The 15,697-nt window shown below is 39.0% G+C and overlaps 1 protein-coding gene across 4 annotated transcripts in view; it reads right to left on the bottom strand.

The window, feature by feature from the left end:
• Positions 1-15,697, bottom strand: part of HDAC4 (histone deacetylase 4) — a 270,470-nt gene that overhangs the window by 92,250 nt on the left and 162,523 nt on the right. For 3 of the 4 annotated variants that reach the window (XM_085304382.1, XM_085304384.1, XM_085304381.1), the window contains exons 5-7: positions 13,170-13,320; positions 8,863-8,983; positions 3,721-3,842 (exon numbers count right to left, since the gene is read on the bottom strand). In XM_085304382.1, coding sequence (XP_085160508.1) covers positions 3,721-3,842; positions 8,863-8,983; positions 13,170-13,320 — 394 coding nt within the window. The remainder of the gene's footprint in view (positions 1-3,720; positions 3,843-8,862; positions 8,984-13,169; positions 13,321-15,697) is intronic. The other variant, XM_085304383.1, reaches the window with a different exon arrangement.

Below are 15,697 nucleotides of genomic sequence, written 5' to 3'. Positions count from 1 at the left end.
CAGCAGTCTAACAGTAAAACAATTTCATGCAGAAACCAAATGGCCCAGAAACATGAACACAGTTTAGTAAAACAAATCTCACAAGTGTAGAATTTCAGGGACAGGATGTATTAGGAGCACACTGCAAGTGTTTACTGTTTCACAGGCTGTACGTTTCCAACCACTCTTTCAAGACATTATTCATGCACATACATACTTCTACCCAAGCGAATATGCCCAGCTGATTATGTTTATTATATGATGTTCAKAATAGAGCTTTAGACTAGCAAAATATCTCATAGTGTGCACACAGGGATAGGTATAATCTGTTATATACCACAACGTGATGGTGTCGTAAAAAAATCAGAGAGATGAAAGGCAGTATTATTAAAACCCACCACAATTGTATTTATACTTTTCCTGAACAATTTTTCAACTTGTAGGTCATACTGCCAATTCTGAAACCTGCAACRTGGAAGAAATGATCTTTCAAGTGGCCTTCTCTCAGTCTGCTAAGTCAGCCTCTCCATAACAGTGATTTGATTGGATTCCAGTCCCAGTAATCAGATCTGTATTGTGATGGATTTTGTATTTGAACTGCAAATGTTTAATCAAATTTAATAAAACTGGACTACATGATATGGCAGTTTCAAATTACAAACTCAAATAAAGCTGGGATTTTGAACGCTGCCAAAAATCTGAAAAGCTCACTCACAAGACAGAACTTTGTTTAGGATGGGCTCCAGCCTTCCCTTCCTTTTGTTTACACCAGTCTGATCAGGAGTCTTTCTTCTCCAAGCAACTTAACATTCTTGGAAACAGGATTTTTGCAGACTATCATTGTGCCAGAAACTGAAGTGCTGTTGTGTTAAAAGTGAAATATAAGAAAACAAAAAGACCTCCCCTGAACCTTGCAACTGCACTTATATGCATCACATACTATTCCCCAAAAGATTAATACTGGTGCACAAAAAGAACAAACGTCAGTATTTCGGAAAAACAGAATCAGTTAAATAAGTTACTGCTTTAAAATAACAATGATTTGGTTACTTCCAATTTTAATGATGCTATTAAATACATTTATCATCCTTAATTCACTTTGTCTGGTAAGACTCTTATTCAGCCACATTTTTATTCAGAACTCAGTTTGGGAAACAGAAAAGGGATGAACACCACACTGCCAACAGAACTTTGCATGTAACACTAAAATGTTTTCTTCAGAAGGTGGCAAGGCCATGATGCAAATCACCTGCTTTTGGTATTGAGAACTAGGTCCAGGAAGTGGAACCTAACCCATTTGGCAAGTGAAGGAAGGTGCAAGATGTGCTGATCCTCTTCTGCTGAAATCCACTTCCATAACATCTAGAGCAAGATGGGAGACCTAGCCTCAAATTGAACCTCTGAAGGAAGATCTCCTGAAATGATGGGGAAAGGAGTTTTGGAGTAGTTATGCTGTGGTGATGCTAAYATACACTTATCAGAAATGGATCATCTAGTTTCTAGAAGTATAAGAAAGTGACATAAAAAATTCTTGGAATCAGGTTGTCTAAAGCTCCTGGACAGCTAACTAGCAAGATGATAGCTATGCTGCCAATGGATACTTCCTCCTGTGGAAATATTGAGGTTTCCTGGAGGAGACTGAAAGCCATGAGCAGAGCAGAAAAAAACTGCAGTGATGTCTGCTAGTAGCCCATGGGCTGAATTTCTTATTCCAGGTAGGTGTGCACATTACACCTCTTTGTGTTATGACTGATTTTGAACTGAAAGAAAGCCCTCTTCTCGRAGGACAGCCCTGCACTGGTGCTCATTTTCCCTAAAAAAAGCAAAGGTCTGAAATCCAGATAGTGTCACTTTGGCTGACATGGACACTAATGATGCAGTAGCATTTACTGCAGCAAAGTGGCATTTGGTCTCTCACTATCCAGAACYACAGATGAGAGGAAGCCTTACCCTTCAGTAAAGCCATTTTTTAATTTTTGGAATCCCCCAAAAAAGATTTTGCCTTCTTGTCATCAGTTAAAATGACCACAGAAGCATAGGGTACACACAGGAAAAGCCCATGTCCTGGAAAAGGCTTGTCAACTTTTGATCAATTTCTTGTGTAGCTGAAGCAGAAGCATCTGGCATCTGCCATTCAGCCACTGAAGTACAACAGGCCTGGTGATGGGTAAGGCTGCCTAAGGAGTAACCTGCTGCAAGATGTCCAGAGATTCATCCACAGTTTCTTCCACTTTTTCCTCTTAGAAACCATAGAGGCTGAACCCTCTGCCTGAAAATCCCTTACTCAATGGCAGCGTTGAGGGGGAAGCTGTCAAATGCAGGCTTGGGTTGGAAAGCCCTCTCCACCTTGGAAGCGCCAACAGTACAGTCTGTGACTTTGTGTAACAGCACAGGTGCTGAAAGAAAGAGAGGTTCCAAAAAAAAAAGAGTCTTTTAATGTTTTAATGCAAAGAATTGCAAGGTAGGAGGCACAGGGACAGAGCATAGAAGTGTGTTTTTTCTTCCTGTTAGATGCTGAAAGGAGAAAAATCCCCATCTGTGCAACAACCTATTTATGCAATAAGTTTAAAAAGGTAACTGGAATAGTGTTAAAACATTCACTGCCTGTAAGAGCTCCTCCAATTCTAACTCTTAGGAAAAAAAATGGCACGAGAATACCTGCATCCCTTCTCGAACGAAACTGAGTAGCAGTCAGCTGYTGGGAACTGGGGTAAGGCAGTCAATTTGAGTAAAGGCTTGTCATCCCACAGGAAGATCTGGTTAACATCCCATCACCATTTGTTCTCCCAACGATGACACTCTCTTTGATTACCAGTGTTCCTTCCTCCAGCTCTAAAGATCCACAGAGCACACACGAGAAATAGCTATGCAGCTGGTAGATGTCAAAACCCACTTGTGGAAGGTACGAAGTTCAGATGCTTTCTCCAGGCACACCGCTGCTTTTCTTTCATCCTTTCAGAATGCTTTTTTCTATTTTAAAGCTATTTACAACACACAGCTCTGTCTGCACCACCCACTCAAGCAGCACTGTTCCCCAAACTGAGGTGACCCCGTCAAAACTTAGCTTTTTCCCCAAAGGAAGCAGCAGTGGATCACAAGTTAGCAAGGCTAGAGGTGAAGGCTGTGTTGGCTGTAGGCACGCAGTACAGAGTGAAGGACCACAGCCAACCAAAACAAAATGTTTGCATAGTATATATAGCTGAGAAATAACTGTCCTGCTTAGCCACAGTGGAGGGAAAAACCTAACTGAGAAATAACTGTCTAGGTGTGAACCAAAACCCTTCCAGGAAGCCCCTACGCTTTGACTGGCAGAAACATGATTATTTATTTGAAATATAAACTTGCATATAAAACGAAAATCTCAGCAGAAGTGAACTTTTCTCGGTACTTTTCTCACTCAGCAAAACACAGTGACTGCAGACGTGTAAAGCTATGCATTAGTTTCGACTTTGTGAAAACAACCGACTCACAAAATTTGATGCACAACAATGCTGTCTACTACATGCAGCTTTGCAAGTCTGCACGCTCGAAGTAACTCCAGTCTCACTCTAACACTGTTCATTCAGTGCCAGGATCACAGGAGAGAGAGGGAGCTGGATGGAGGGAGTACTTGTTAAACAAATCATATGAAATACTGCTCTTCTTGATAATATTTTCTCTCTCTCTTTTTTTTTTTTAATAAAAGATCTGAGTGTCATAGCAAAGACACTGGGGAATACAGAAAATCGAGGCAAGCTTTACCTGTTTTTCTAAGAGGGAAGTCATCTTTGGAATCATACATGCCCAGGACAGGGTGGTTGTAGGTGCCGGATACTCCGCTTTGGGGTGGGGAACTCTGGTCCAGAGAACTGTGTTGGGTCTTCCTGCACAGAAATAAAGAAAAGAGAAGCAAGAAACTTTACAGAAGTGAAGCACAAAGCGAACCGGTTTAGCTTCACCTTCCCCACTATATAACTTATCAGTTAGCAATACCAACGAAAATTACTTCATACTGGTTTTCTTCTTCTAGGCACTCATGCAAAAAAGAAACTAAAGGATTGTTTAAAGTCTGATATACAGGTAGGTAACTAAACATATGCTTAATTTTCATTATAGAAAGAACCCTGCTGAGCAAGGCTCAACTTACAAAGATGCTTAATCATGAGCATAATTTTAACTTGAATTAGGTTCTGATAAGCTAAATCATGTCCTCGAAGCTAAGCATGAGTGCCATTACTTTGCTCAATCATAGCATGGAAGAATAATCTTCCTTCATTGAACAAAACCCAGACATAGGAGACAGCAACTCTACGGACGAAGCAAACCTGAAGGATGAGCACACAAGGTGCAACACATTTAAACCTGCTAACAGCAGCCATGTGGCATAGGTGATCTTCTGCCTTTTGATTTGCTGTATCTTGAACCAAGTACTTAGCAGAGACAGGGCCAAACTACTTAGCACCTTTCCAGATTCACTTCTCGACACTGGCAATTTATAGCTTTGTCCAAGCAAGCTGCTGGAAGTAAATCACACTCTGTTTGCTAAGGATATTAAATAATGAATGAGTTTTCAAAGCTTCCTAACAGTTTCTTGGCCATATCTTTCCTATTTAATGACCTGTGCCCAGTTCTGCTATTTCGTTCTCAAGGAGCTCTGCGAACCCTGCTCAGTCCAGACCCTTGCAAGTCTCCAGACTTGCAAGGTAATAGCGGTAATAATCACGACTACAAAATAATCCATTTAGCAATATAGATGACAACCATAAAGCTATCAAACAATTTTACATTTTAAGATAAATGAAACTTAAACCCTGTTTTGCTTTTCTTTTTAAATATTAAAGCATTAGTGACAACATAAAACAAAGCTCTTTACCAAATAAATTGAAGATTTCTAATTTTACACATTTTAGTAATTGGAYAGCCTTGGAAACTTGACTGAACTATTCTGCTACAAAAGTTTCTTAGGGAAACAAAAAGAGGGCCTTCCACCTTCACAATTATATTAATTTGTTCAGTTTCTTGAGCATCATATTTTGAAATCTCAAATCTTATGTAGGCTGTTTGATAAAATACATAATACCAATTCTACTACAAGTTATATGCTTCAAAAATAAGGGACTAATGAAATATCGGAAAATGCATCAATTTTTTTAATGCAAGTTTGTTATAAAAATTCTGAAAAGTCTTTTTCCCGAATATCTACATTACCATTTTCCAATTTCTTGCCAACAGTTAATCAACAGTTCTTACCAAACGATATGATTCATTGGTTTCTAACCCTCTCCCCTTTCATATTCCAAACTTCTGTGTACATATGGGTAAAATAATTATTCAGGCTCTTACACAGTGCCACATTAGCATACGCACACATCATGTACTTTTTCATATTCACATCAATAAATGCCCACATGCACGCACAGTGTAATCATCACCTGAATTCAAAACAGCACCAAACTGAAAAATATTTGAATCCTGCATGAAAACAGAAGAAGCTTTCTCTTCCCAGATCTGCTCCTACCATAAGGAGGCTGCACAGAGAGATGTTTCAAAAGCAGGAAGTCTAGATGCTGAAAGCCAAGAGCCCTCAAACCCGCCATGTCACACAATGACATTTTTTGCTTTTGCCTACGCAAGCAATAGTGTTTAAAAAAAAAAAAAAAAAAAGGCATGGCTTAAGCTACACAATGATGCACAGTGAAGTTATTTTCATCACTTTGTTAGGGAATGTGCATGAACTCAAAGGGCTTGTTTAGATGTCCTTTGGATTTGCTGAATGACAGATATTCAACGCCACGAACATGAATGCATTGTATTGCTGGAGGACTGGGATCCAGCACCCTATACCGCTTTAAGCAAAATGCATTGGTCTGCATGCCCTTTCAAGAATTTTAAAGGTCCTGAAACAGATAAAACTGCATACTAAATCAAGTGTGCAAGCATTTCTGAAAGCACATACCCTCACATAACACAGAGTCTATTCTTTGAACTGTGAGGTCCTTCAAAAGCCCAGGCACAGTAAAACACACATGATACGTCAAATATATTCACATAGTGTAAGTTGTATATATATTCAAACATATGTATTTGTGCTAGAATGCTTTAAGGATGGAGAATGCAGATGCCTATATTCATTGGAATAACCTAATGTGCAATTCCATCTCTCTAACGTCTTAACACACAACTATTGGCTAAATTTGATTTTATGATTGTTACTGCATTGAGTGCTACTTCTGAAACATATTCCTGAGAACCTCCTAGGGAAATAAYAGCCCTATTATAAAACCAGAAGTGCCCGGGATTCTTGTTAAGCCTTTACGTTAATTCAGCTATCTTCAAGAGTAAAGCTCCTGGCAGTAGGACTGTCCAACAGACATAGAATCCATAGGAGGGGCAATCTGACAATACAGTTCTAAAGGACCTCTTCTATTGTTGCCTAGCATTAACCTAATCAGAAAATTACAGCCCATAAAGCCATTTTAAACAATTAAACATAATCTGGAACAGTACATAATAACAGAGTTTACAAAGTGTCTTGAACACCTCAGAGCTGAAGACCTCTGTAAGGTCCTCCAAGAAATTTCCCCCAAGAAATATTACTGAGCATTAGACACTGGAACAGAAAGCTTCCTTCTGTTTAGTAGATCCTTTGGAATACAACTATACTGGAAAACCCCTACAATTGGCTCCTGCTTGGTTTGAGGGCAGATCCGCATGCATATGTGCAACCACAGCCTTTTACATTTGGGATTAGATAGCTTTTTCCACTCCATGGCCCTGCACCACCAAGCCTCGTGGTAAAAGCATCTACACATCTCCCTGGACAACTGAAACTTAGCCCAAAAGGCAAGGGGAACGACAGCTGCTTCGCATGGAAATGGTGTGTTTCACGTCAAAACTGTCGATACAAAATTCTTGTGTTATTCAATACCTTTAAGAGAGTTAATTTTGCAAGCAATGCTTTAAATATATTTTTTAAAGAAATACATAAACCTTAATAAGACCAAAGGAAGTGCTTAAAAACAGACATGTCATTGAGGAGACTGTTTCAGCATCTGTTACTATTTAATTGGTTTGCCTGCACACAGTAGGAACATCAAGGCTATCTTCTGCAAGCATGGTTTGTGTGCATTAAATCTGAACACCACCCAATTAAATCACGTCAGAAGCATGTGCGGACATGAATATCTCTGTAACTGCAGTGGTAACCTATGAGATGCTATACAAATAAATACTAATACATAATCAGTTAAAAGGTCCTTTAAAGAATAGAATGGAAACTTAAAATCTTCAATTTGTGCCTTAACATGCAAGGGACTGCTTTTAAAAAGTCTCCGCTGGGAGATAAAATTCTACAACTATGCTGCTTGTCTTCCATCTGCCTTCTTCAAAGTTTGAGCAGAAGGAGCTCATGTCTGGTTGCAATTTATCACTTAAACATGACCCTACCAAAGATCTGTTAGGCCTCTGAGGCTCTTTCTGGCATTGGAAACCAAAATGTTGATCCTCTCTCCACTGCGAARCTACGACGCAGTAAAGAGCAGAAAGGAGCAAGCCTGTTAAATGCAGGAGAAACGCGATGGCCCCCTGTGCAGCAGTTAGCATGTTGTCTCTAGCTGCTGGCATCCCTTTATCAGCAGAGAGGAGGAAAGTGGTCTTCAGACTCATGCACATTGCAAGAAAGCTTAACAACGTACCTGCATTCAGCATTAGCTGCAAACGAGGCAGGGAACATACTGAACCCTTAAGCAGAACTAGGCTAAATAATTTCTTGTTTCCTCCTTGATGCTTAAACATATATGATATTTAAGACCACTGTTCTTCAGCTCAGCTCTGAATGTTGTAATCTGTATGAAAAAGCAGTTAATTGAAAACTGCAGAATGTAAGGAATTCCAACCACTCCCAAATTTCCTTTTCTTCTTTCTAATAGATGAAATTCATACATAATGACAATTATATGTCAGGTTTCCATAGGGCCAAAGGATCAAAGATTTTAGAAGAAAACTTTCGCTTATTACTCTTAATTCCATTTATTTCATTTAATGCTACTTTTGCCTTAAAAACTTGGCATTTAACTGATGGGAAAAATGGAGAACATAGTAGCTCCCAGAGTCTTCAACTACTTTTAACAAAATGCACAAATTTCCTGGTTACTCTCAATTAAGGAGAACAGTGGAAAATCAGTTATCTAAAATAATAATTGTTTCCTCTTGATTGAAATTCAGTTTCACCTATTTCTTCTGCTACTGATCTAGTGGGTCTTAAATATTATCTTTGCATAAATTAGCAATATTTCAGTACTTTAAACAGTGCCATAGCCATAAAATTTTCAAATCTCAGATCAGATAAAGTTATTTCATAGAAATATAAATTTAATAATCTCATCCTTGTGAAATAATGCTAGAATTTTTCTGAAAATGACACGTCAGCATTTCCAGCCTTTAGAGCTCAAGATGAGAGGTAAGCATTCAAGGCTTTAAAAATGCAATCCTAGATCAACTATCCCAAATTGCAACTCAGTAAACATAAAAAGCATCTTCCCTGTTTTCATGAAGTTCAAATTTTCTTACATCTGGTGGGATCAAATTGGGATAAAAAACTAGGTAACTTATAAAGGTTGGTCTAGATAGTGAAATACGCTAATCTGAATAATCATGGACTAAAGAAGAGAACAAAGACCACTGCTCACAGAAATATGTGACCATCACAGACGATATGAGAATTACTCCTATGGAAACCCACTGACAAAAGCATTTTAGTTATTTTGTAAAATAAAAGCCAAACCCTAGCTCTATTATCATAGTGCTTCATCCAATAAACATATTAGCTTTATTCCCCACATCTCCAGCAACCGTGAAAAAAGGTGGCACAGGCTGAATCATTAAGATAAGCCCAGTACCACTTACCCATACCAGAAGCGAGGATCACTGGATATACAATGGTTGAGATTCCGGTGTGCCAAAGCTTTCTTTTTATTCAAGACAAATTCTTGCAACTTCATCTTTACTTCTGTGCTTGCCACTGCACCTGAAATGTCAATAATAATGTAAAAGAAAGGTTATTTAACCAATGCACTTTGGATGAAAACAGAAATAAATAAAAATTCACATGCTTTAAGAATTAAACATTCAGAATTAAATCTTTGATTCTCAAACCAGTAGAGAACTTTTCTTTCAAAGGGAAAAGAACAAAGTGCCTCAAAATAAGGAGCTCTCCTTTTCTTTTCCTTTGGCTTTGCATGTAAGCACAACCTATGTTTAAAAATGGAGATTTAATCAGAGATTTATCATTTTACTATAAAAGATTTCTGAAGAGGATTTTCACACTTTCATAGAAGTACACTTAGAATAAAGCACTTATATTAGGTATTCCAGCTTTCTTCTAATCAAAGGTATTTAAGAAAAAGGGTCTTGTGTGCACTCAAGTTTTAAATGTCACATCTGCGAGCAGAAGGGGAATGAGACAAATGTCTCATATGTAGATTTTGTCTTGAAAAATCTTGTAAATAAGGACCTCTTTGTTCAAAAGTATCTGTGTACAATAAGACCTACATAATTTTCCAATTCATTTACAAGTGTGCAATCTATTTCTTCAAATAGAAAATCTAACAGTAAAAAAACAGTCAGTAATCTTGAAGTGTAGAACTAAAATGTCAACTGTGTAATTTCTAATCATTATTTGCTCCACAATAAGAGACCAGTCTGTTTTACTGTGATGATCGATTAAAATTATCATTCAGTTGACAGAACAGATTTGCAGGCAGAGTTTCTGATGGAGCAATGCATAGAAAGCTTGACCAGCAGCACATGTGCAAAATGATGGTTTATCTATACCACAGTGTAAACCAAAAAATTCCAAAGGAAAATATCTGGGCTACAAAAAAATCAGAAGGCCAGCAAAACGGTCTGCTCTACCTGGAACAAAGAACTCCAAATATGACAAGGTGACCTTCTGTCTCCTGCATTCTGCTCAACTTTTCTGTATCTCCACAAAAGAAGAAAACTGCAATATATCTACAAAGCACTGCCTGAAGATTTAATGTTGCTTGAACATTAAGGCAGGGTTGAAAAGATTGAAAATTCGCTCTTGTGGAGTACTGTCTATCTCACTATTTCTACAAAATGTAGGTTTGAAAAGTGCTCCAGCAGGAAGTTCAACAGAGGAGCTGTATATGAATTCATAGCAAAGCACATGACTAGACTAAAATGGACAACAAATCCAGGAATCCAAGAATAAAGGTCTTATCGTTCCAAAAATTCTCACTTCTAAATTATTCACATCTTTAAAATAACTGAACATGCCTGTGTTATATGAGCTTTGGATAAATCTGACATTATTTAAGAGGTTTCAAGGCAAACGTTTTTAGATCTTGAAGTTTGCAAAAGCTTCACTGGCATTTCTTCTTCTTTAATTAGAAGCTGACAGGTCCCAAGTATGCAAAACAAGATAAAACCCTGCCAGAGCCATAGATAAATCTGCCATGTGAGATGTGCTGACTCGTATTTAGCCCTTGACCCTTCAGTTGAAAAATCAATGGGAGGAAAAAAAAAAAAGCCTAATTCACTTTTTACATGCTATACTGAATTATTTTAGACCAAGTCCTACATACAGGCAGAAGCACTGCACAGCTTCCAGTATGGATGTTAAGGAAGAAGTCCAAAGTAGAAAGGTCCAACCTGTTGTGTACATGACATTGTATGTCAGGAAGGTGTATCAGCAAAGAGTGCTGCAGAAGTCAGACCTCAAAAAACTGTAGGTGCAGGTGTGAGTTTGCAGGTGGAAAGTAAGACGTTCAACCCTAACAGAAGTGAAAGACATAGTAGAATAAAAGGATGAATAGGGGGAAAAAACAAGTAGCAAAATACAAAATATGGCACATTCGTTCTGGAGTGACTGAGAGCCTAGGAGGAGCAGAGAGCAAAAAGCTGTGAAAGAGGTCTGCAGCAAGCAAAGTACTATGGAGAGAACAGGTCTAAATCAGTTTGAGACAGATGACTATGGCAGAGAGAAAAATAAAATATATCTTGACCCAAGATCATACTGGAACAGAATACAGGATAAGGAAAGGGTAGGAGCAAGAGGACCAGAATAAAAGAAGTAAGAAGCAGCACCAAACTCCCCTGCAAAGAAGAGGCTGCACAATGCAAGTAGAGAGGAACAGAATAAATGGGAATTAATCGGCAAAAGTATTTAATGACAGTATGGGCTAGCCATAATCAGTTAGTTTGCAGCAGAAAAATCCAACGTGGACCAGTCAAAAGCTGCCTGAGCAACCTGGGATTTAATACCCAGAAGGACTGAGACAGAAATAGATGATGCGTGTCTGGAAACCCATGCACAGACCTTGTTCTAGGCTCAATGGTAACAGTGGGAAGACAGGAAGACCAACTAGTGCTTATTATCCTTTACGACATGAGAAAAGAATGTCAGCATGATAAATTTTTTCCTTCTTTTGGAAGTTATGCTTTTGATCAAAAGCATTATGATGGCAGATTTCAGTTCAGAAGGACCAGGTTAAGACTCCTCAGAAGAGAAATCAAGGTACTGATATTATGTAAATCTATTTGTGATTTACCTTCTAAAAAGTATGAAAAAATACATTTTGGCTTCCAACGATGGGGGAGGGAGGACGAATAAACTATATTCTTTATCTGTTACACACTCTTCATATTTCAGATTAGGACTATTTTAGCTGTGTTATGCTTAACAAAATTTTCTGATGTGAGAAAAATAACTTAAGTATTCTAGAGAGCTTAGCTGCTCTAGTGATTATCATAGCACTTCTTAAATTAAAGTATTTTAAAAATAAAACTGTAGTCATGGGAACAGGATCTTCAACTTAACATCCCCAAGTTCTATTCTTTTCTTTACCCTCATATTTTCTTGAAAAAGGTGCTTCAGAACCCTTTGTTGTTTTAAGAGATTTAGGCATTTTTGTTATTTGTACAGTTTGTTTACTATTGTAAACAGAGATAAATTTTGCAGATGATCAAACAAAATATTGATACAATGTCAACAGCTGATGAGAAAAACAGAGTGAAGTGGAAATACTTTTATCCAGTTCAAACTGATTGTCTTTACTTAAGAAAATAATACAACATAGCCAAAGGATAAAGGAAAGTAACTTGCATGGCAGCCAGCATGGACATCACAGTAACCAACCTACATTATCATCACTTTTACTCATTCCTGAACGTTGAACTCCTTTTTTTAAAGGTGAATTTTGATCCTTCAGTATTTTTCTGGCTATTTAAAAAAATAAAAAATRAAWWMTGAATTTTTATGAACTGCTTTGCTAAGATTTGGGGTTGATCCATACTTCCCTTTATTCTGAATGCAGCTTCAAGAGCTTCAAGTCTATCCCTGCAAAATGCATATGCAGAGTGTAGGATTCAAACTTCAGCTTATTTTCCCCTAGTCCTCATTACTTTTCTGCTAGTAAAGTCCTTCTTGAAGCCTTATCTCATTGCTAGTCCCCAGCCAGTGTCTTATCTCCTGTCTCCCTCAAGGCATCTCAGCTTCTTCCACCACATACTTCCTCATTTCATGTGGAAGGAAGAACTAATGAACTGATACTACAACTTTGCAAGGTATTTTTTTCCTCCAATTCTCGTCTGAAGAAAAAAGAACAAGAAACCAAATGTCTTTGATAAGGGATTTTTGTGAGACCATAATCATTTCACTGAATCTTGTGAAGTATATAATAACCACAGAAAAGTATGCAAGAGTCAACCACAATCTGTACCTCATAAAAAAACCCTACTTTCTGAATGAAAACACTTTCAAGCTAAAATCTGAGAACTTAGATACAGCTTAAAAAAAAAAAATTAAAAAAAAAAAAAAAAAAGAAAGGGAAAAATGCAGTGTGCATCTGGCACATTTTATGGTTTTAATATTCTGTCTCCATTAGGAATGCTGCCAAAAATACTTCAAAAAATGTTAAATCTAATAAAGAGATGATACTCTTCCTTCCAAAATATGCTAAAATGGCATTTAGTAAGACAAAAATGAAGATAAAGCATGGAACTACACTTTTCTTCTCCCCTCAGTACCTCTTAAGAGTTTACACAAGCTTCCTGTGCAGTTGAGCTCTGCAGAGAGGCTATCATGAAGATTTCATTAGTTTTATATAGCTAGCAGAGTGGAAGTTTTATGGTTTCCATTCATCTACTCTGCTTGTCATCACTGAAACAACAGAGCTTTTGCTACTTACTCTCTTTTCCTTTCTCTTTGTTTTTTAGCTGCTGAAGCTTTTGCTCTCGATGCTGCTTCTCCAGTTCTTGCTCCTGCCGGTGTTGCTCCAGCTTCCTCTGGTGCTCCAAGAGTTCCTGCTGATGCTTCATTGCCAGCATCTCCTGCTGCTGCTGTGGAGAAGGGAAGAGGAAAAAAAAAGAATCAAATTAACACAGTCAGACTTCCCAGCGCTAAAACATAAGTTACCATCAGCTGCCAATAACACTGTTTAATTTGGAGAAGCAGAAAAAGAGCATGTCCTTTGTCAAGCGACAAAGTTCCTCATAGGGACATAAGACATGTTAATTATGAATACTTATATGCTCATMATGGGATAAGCCTTCACTGAAGAAGTACTAGTAAGCTTCCCAAGTCAGACACTTGAACCAAAATACACCATGTGTTGGACTTTGCAAGATCAGTTCAGTTCCCTCATATGTAGGCTTGTTTGAATAAGCCTTTAATTATATGACTGCACACTGGTCGCTCCAAAGTCTCTCTCTGTGTGTACAGAAGAGTAGTCAGGGACTGGGGTATCTTCCTATCTTTATCCAGCACCGGTCACTTTCCTTGTCCACTGCACAACCCTCAAACTTCAAGCTAATGCAAAAAGACTAATCATCATCACCAGTTCCTGAGGTCAATTATAAAATATCTTTCAACAATCACTCAAAGAGGGATTTACATCATCCCCAGATATGTTCATAGACAGAATTTCAAGATAGGTTGCCCAACTGAGATCAAGATTTTCCAAGCTTTCATAAAACTGCATGTTCAAGATTTGAAGCACCAAAGGCTCCTTTAACACAGTGCTTTGTGCGTAACAGCACTTTACAAAACCCTGGACAGAGACTACCTAATTTTTACAAGGTCTTCATGCTGCAAGTAGACAACAAAATGGATAAGTGTTATCTAGAACTCTCTGGATCGTTTTGCTTTGACTAAGCTGATTTTAAAAAGTCAGGTTTTGGCACCCACTTTTTCATCAATATTGTCAAGGACACAGCACTTGGTAGGCTGGGAACAGCAACAAGAGCACAAAAGGTGCTGCTTTCCTCCCTTGACTTTGCCAATCGACTCTCCAAACCAAGGATGAGCTTCAGCCTGCCACTGAGATGGCTTGTCACAGCCTCCATCCACTGCTGCAGGGCCATCTTGGGTCTGCCTCGATTTTTGTGCAAGCAGTAACATCTTTTTTTTTTTYCTTTTTTCTTTTTCATTGCTTGGTTGCCTTGGCCTAGCAAGTAGCCCAAACTCACAGCACAGCCACACACGGGAGGTGATGGGGAAAAGACCCTTTAACAGCGACTCAGTCTCACCTCAGCTTAAGTTGATCATGAAACCACATGGGGAGTTTCCAGCCCTGGGGTTTTGAGGATAAATTTGTTAAAAGAGTTTTGCGAGGTGACCTAGTGCCTTCCCACTGCTTCCAGTTACTGCCCCATGGTGGGTTTTGTAGTTAGGCTGAAAAAGTAGTGCTAGACATCGAAATCAGCCAAGCCTGCAACTACAACTAAAACACTGGTGGCTGGAAAATCTGGCACCACAATACTATTACCACCGTCTTTTGTAGACGGGAAGCAGAAGCAAGTCAAAGTTGCTCCCACATAACCACACAGTAAAACCATGAGATCTTCCAAGCCTTAGCTCTCTGGGCTTCACCACCAAAGGGGTTGAGCCCTGACAGCTCATCATGGTTGTGCTCACCACTTCTCAAAGTCCCACGGATCAAATCCAGGCACCTAGAAGCTGTGTATGCACACCAACCTTCTGCAAAATTTGGGGCAGACCATCTCCCAGAATGTATCCTTTGTGAATCCAGGAGTAGTTTTCCTGGGAGCTCCTCCAGGCCACAGAGAAGTACCTGCCAGCACTTAGAGAACAACCTGCATACTAAGAGTAGGCCAGGAGTGAGATGTCCTGAGGAGAAACAGATGACGAATGACAAGCAGCAAGAGCTTGTCACTTCTTTAGGTGTGAATGGATTTCCATGCGGCTTGCCACAAGCACTGCTCCAGGGCAGGGCTTCTCCCTTGAAAAACACCAAGCAAGTTCAGAAAAAGCTCAAACTAAGATTTAAGATACCACCAACTCATCCTAAGAAAGAGCGTTGTCACTCTGCTGCTTCTTCCCAGTTTCATCTGCCCCTTGTTCAGCAAGGTACCTCTGTAATCAAGTGCTTGGCCTGCTCTCATTGCCCAATGCAAATCACTCCGAATGCAGGAGCATGTTTGCTCCCTGGAGCAGAATCCCATGATCGTATTACGCCCGCCCTGCAATCTTTATGTTGGCAGCTTATAAACTGGCAGATTGATTGGAAGCTGGCAACATTACTTTTCAAAACCTTTAATGTTATGTAGGCTCTGGCGATAGAGGAGACTTCTCCGAGCCTTGACTTAATGGGTATCTATGCTCAGATACCACCCACTGTCTGAGGGTTCGCAAAATCCTGGAAAGAGCTTGAGCCACTTCTGGCATAGTTAGTAAGATGGGAACGTGTCTCCACTC

This window comes from Rhea americana, unplaced genomic scaffold, assembly GCF_003343005.1.
Source record: "Rhea americana isolate MKP2758 unplaced genomic scaffold, rheAme1 scaffold_209, whole genome shotgun sequence".
NCBI lineage: Eukaryota > Metazoa > Chordata > Aves > Rheiformes > Rheidae > Rhea > Rhea americana.
Note: the sequence above shows the minus strand (reverse complement) of the source record. Positions and strands in the feature narration are given on the sequence as shown.